The sequence below is a fragment of the Zea mays genome, chromosome 1 (assembly GCF_902167145.1).
Source record: "Zea mays cultivar B73 chromosome 1, Zm-B73-REFERENCE-NAM-5.0, whole genome shotgun sequence".
Classification (NCBI taxonomy): Eukaryota; Viridiplantae; Streptophyta; class Magnoliopsida; order Poales; family Poaceae; genus Zea; species Zea mays.
Window position 1 is genome coordinate 95,414,743 of NC_050096.1, and position 4,445 is coordinate 95,419,187.

Below are 4,445 nucleotides of genomic sequence, written 5' to 3' on the forward strand. Positions count from 1 at the left end.
CAGACACTAGGCAAAGCCTCTTTTACATTCGATAAAGGCTTTGCCTAGTGTTGCACTCGGTAAAAAGAAGTCGGCAACGAAGAGATTGGCAAAGTGTCTTTATCGAGTGTCATTACTTGGGCACTCGGTAAAAACTTTGTCTAGTGCCACACGTCACTCGGCGAAGAAAAGTTTTCATGACGGTGGGAGGCACGGTAACGGAGGCTTTGCCTAGTGTTTTAGTCTGACACTAGGCAAAGAGACCTTCTTTGCCGAGTGTTGAAGTCAGATACTCGGCAAAGATAACGGTAGGTGGATGGTGTTAGCTGACGACGACAGTTTATCAAGTGTTTTTCTTTGCCTAGTGTCTGGCATTAGGCAAACTTCCGATTTGCCGACTAATTTGTCTAGTGTCTTGCTTTACCCAGCGTAACACTCGGCAAAGAAGATCTTTGTCTAGTGCCCGTAAATTCACACTCGGCAAAATATTTAGCGTTAGACAAAGTTTATCTCTCCTGTAGTGCCTGTTACAATTTAGGCCCCGTTTCAATCTCACGGGATAAATTTTAGCTTCCGGCTAAACTTTAGCTATATGAATTGAAGTGCTAAAGTTTAGTTTCAATTATCACCATTAGCTCTCATGTTTAGATTACAAATGGCTAAAAGTAGCTAAAAAAAAGCTGCTAAAGTTTATCTCACGTGATTGAAACAGGGCCTTAGAACGGAAGTAGTATATCCTAAAGTCGTTTTTTAGTCGTGGCAAAGAAAGATGTTAACAAGCGATGCCTTCGTCACCACATGCATGTTCAGCGCGACGGACAAATAAATGGACAGAAGTTAGGCCCTGTTTCAATCCCGTGAGATAAACTTTAGCAGCTTTTTTTTAGCCACTTTTAGCCATTTGTAATCTAAACATGAGAGCTAATGGTGATAATTGAAACTAAGGCCCCGTTTCAGTCTCATGGGATAAACTTTAGCTTCCTGCTAAACTTTAGCTATATGAATTGAAGTGCTAAAGTTTAGCTTCAATTACCACCATTAGCTCTCCTGTTTAGATTACAAATGGCTAAAAGTAGCTAAAAAGAAGCTGCTAAAGTTTATCTCGCGAGATTGAAACAGGGCCTAAACTTTAGCACTTCAATTCATATAGCTAAAGTTTAGCCAGAAGATAAAGTTTATCCCGTGAGATTGAAACGGGGCCTTAATACACACGATAATAGATTGTACGTCAAGAAACAACGGAAAAAAATTGTATACAGACCGGATGTAAAGCGGGAGCTTTGCAGCCGGTCCTGGATTAACGACACGTACACTTGCACATATCTTAAAGTTTGTTGGTTGCTTAGCTCCGGCTCAGCCTAGTCGTACGGCTCCCGTTCTGTCCAACTCATTGTTGCAGCTACTTCGCTTCGGCTACTTCCTGCTCGCCACCGCGGGCCGCCGTTGTTGCCGCCGATTCCATCTCTTGTTGTCGCCATTGCCGCCGAGGACACACTGCGACCACGACTGATCCATCCCTGCTCGCCGTTGTCGTTGCTACCGAGGACATAGCGGCACGGTCGTCGCTGTTTCCATCTCCTGCTGCGGTCGTTGCTGCCGATTCCATCTCCTCAGTCGTCTCTGATTCCATTCCATATTTCCATGTTGTTGCCTCGCTACTCAATCCCATCTGTTGTTCGTTGGGTGTGCCATCGATCACATCCCTGCCTGCCAGAGACGTATCCCTAACCTATCCTCACGCAGCTTCGAGCCGCCGCTCCAAGGTTCTTTTGGTTAAGAAGAACTGCTCCATATACACTGATTTGGGGAACTCGTGTTTTAGTTCAATGCTTCACTATTGACTTCACACTGATGATTCAGGAAACTTGTATGTACTTGCATTCTTTTCAGGTAATTCCAATTCAAGATGATTATGCTAGTTGGGCTTTAGTCCATCGGAACCATTGAGATGCATTACATGCAGCATTACTGAAGGATTGAATAGGATTTTTGAGTTACAAACGCCCAGAGAACCCATCTGTGAAGCTAGATTTCATATAGATGATAATCACTCATATACGGTGAAGCTGGAATTCATCAGATGATGATAATAAACTTGTAGTTGTGGATCGGAAGCCTGGTAAAGGTTAAAGCAGGCTGAAGCATGTATGGCGTTTGAACAAGATACACCGTAATGATGATATAAAATTGTTTGGCGTTTGTACAAGATACAATGTAAATGACTGATCATTTATAAAATATTCTGTACAAGATACAATGTAATGATGATATAAAATTGTATGGCATTTGTCTGAAATATATATGGAGTTTGTTGAGATTAAATTCTGCAAAAAATTCAACTAGATATAGAGCCGAAGCGAGTAACCGCAACGATAAGCCGTAGCCGTACGATTAGGCTGGACAGGACTTAGGCAGCATGCTTTAAGATCTGTGCAAGTGTTACGTGTCGTTAATCTAGGACCGACGGTAGATCTACATGTTTACATATCCGGTCTGTATAGAATTTTTTTCCGAAACAAGTGCATATCCTCTGTTAAGAACGGAGTTTGCATGCATGCATGCTTGCTTTCTAGCTAGCTACAAACAATAGTCATGTCGGGCTGGCCAGGTAGCCGTACTGGCCGTCGGCGGCGGCGCCGTTGGCGGTGGCGGTCCTGGGCGAAGCCTGCTCGAACCCGAGCATCCGCGCGCGCTCCACGTACGCAAGCTTCACGTTGGGCCGCTGGTATGTCAGCAGCCTCGCCACGCTGCGGCTCGCGTCTGGGCGGAACGGCCGCCCGGAGCCGGCGAACCCGTCCAGAAGGTGTAGGTACGCCTCCAAGTCGTGGCAGCACGCTGGCCCCGCGTCGGGACGCAGGCACGGCGAGTCGCTGCTGTGCAGTCTCAGCTCAGCGCCACCCGCGTGCACATACCCTTCCCGCGCGATCGGCGCCGGTACGCGCGTCACGACGTCGCCCGCGTTCACCACCCGCAGGACGTTCACGCCTCGCTCGCGCTGCAGCCGCTCCGCGAACGCGCGGTTTCCGGTCTTGGGGCCACCGAAGGAGACCACCGCGATCGGCGGCGGGCGGTGATCTGTGGTGCCGTCTGTGTCGGCAGCCAGGCAAGTGCTGAGCTCGTCAGCAGCGAGGAGGGCCAGCGACGCGCCAAGGCTGTGGCCGACGATGGTGATGCTGAGCTCCTCCCCCTTGTACACCTCCATGAGACGCTTCACCTCCTCCACTATGGCGGCCGAGAGACTGGGCGCATGGTCTCCCGGCGTCTTGTATAGGCTCAGGAACCCCTTCGCCACCTTGGGCGCGGACGCGTCGTCGTCCGCCGTGAGCGGCACGAGGCTGGCGCGGAGATTCTCGGCCCACTCGGGGCACGTGGCGGTGCCACGTAGCACGATCGCTACGTCGCGTCGGCCCATGCGACGGACCTCCTGCTCGTTGTCGCAGACGGCGACGTAGCCGACGAAGCTGGTGCGCTGCGTGAGCCAGTTGGGCGCCGACCGCCGCTGCGCCCACGGCGGGATGGACAGCGACGACGAGGCGAACAGGCTGCGCGTCGGGTGGTAGGTGCGGTCCGGCAGCACGAGGGTGCGTTGCTGACCGCTGCTGGAGGATGCCTCCGCCGCCGCCGGCATGGAGTGGAACGCCGTGTAGGCGGCCTGCACGAAGTCGCCGTAGCGAAGGAGCTCGCGGCGCAGGTTCTGGTCGAGCGGGTCGAGGAGGCCCTCCCAGCCGCCCTCGCCGTGGTACCTCCGCCACTCGCCCGCGATGGAGCCCTTGGGCGACAGCCGCGGGGAGAGCGTGAGGAGGCGCTGCATGTACGCCAGGCTGCGCGGGGACAGCTCGTCCACGGCTGCCTTCCGCGTGAAGGGCAGAAACGTGGATAGGTTCAGCGCGTTGAGGAGCCCACCGTGGCCGCTGCGGTTGTCGGGGCTGGCCTCCCCGTCGCCTGGTACGGGTACCCCGGTTGGCTGTTTCCTGGGCTGAGCCGGGAGCGGGAGCGGTGGCGGCTTGACGAGGAGGCGGTCGAGGTTGGCGAGGTGCCTCCGTGTCGTGGAGACCGCGTTGGGCTTGCCGCCGTTGCTGCTCGGCGACGGCGTGGCCCTCGAGCTGGGGTTGAGAGGAGACGGCCGGCTGTGGCAGGGCGGCGCCGTCACCGCGGCGGACATTGGCTCGTCGTCGTTGTGTGAGGAAACTAAGAGAAAGATCTGGAGAGAGCGCACTAGCTGCCTCTTCCTGTCTCTGTGGGTGCAGCATGCTTGCCAAGTGCGCTGCCTTATAGGCAGCGCACAGCACGGCTGGGGAGAGGAGAGCGGCAGCTCACCATCGAGGCATCAACATGTGGATCATGTGGCGGGGTGTACTCGTCATGCTTTTGAAAAATTCGTGTCGTCCTCGGTTCCTTTTCAAAAGCCTGTTAAAAGAAGATTTAAAGCAGAGCGCTAATGGAAGATCGATCTCTCACAACCTGTT

General features: G+C 53.2%; 1 protein-coding gene across 1 annotated transcript; it reads right to left on the reverse strand.

Moving 5' to 3' along the window:
• Nucleotides 1-2,397: 2,397 nt before the first annotated feature.
• LOC100279482 (Phospholipase A1-Ibeta2 chloroplastic) lies at nt 2,398-4,209 on the reverse strand. Its single transcript, NM_001152484.1, has one exon. The coding sequence runs from the start codon at nt 4,139-4,141 to the stop codon at nt 2,570-2,572; it is 1,572 nt and encodes a 523-aa protein (NP_001145956.1). The 5' UTR covers nt 4,142-4,209; the 3' UTR covers nt 2,398-2,569.
• Between the last annotated feature and the right edge of the window lie 236 nt (nt 4,210-4,445).

What these genes read in the sequence shown, in the direction of transcription:
- LOC100279482 (NM_001152484.1), bottom strand. Translation starts at nt 4,141, where the DNA reads ATGTCCGCCGCGGTGACGGCGCCGCCCTGCCACAGCCGGCCGTCTCCT.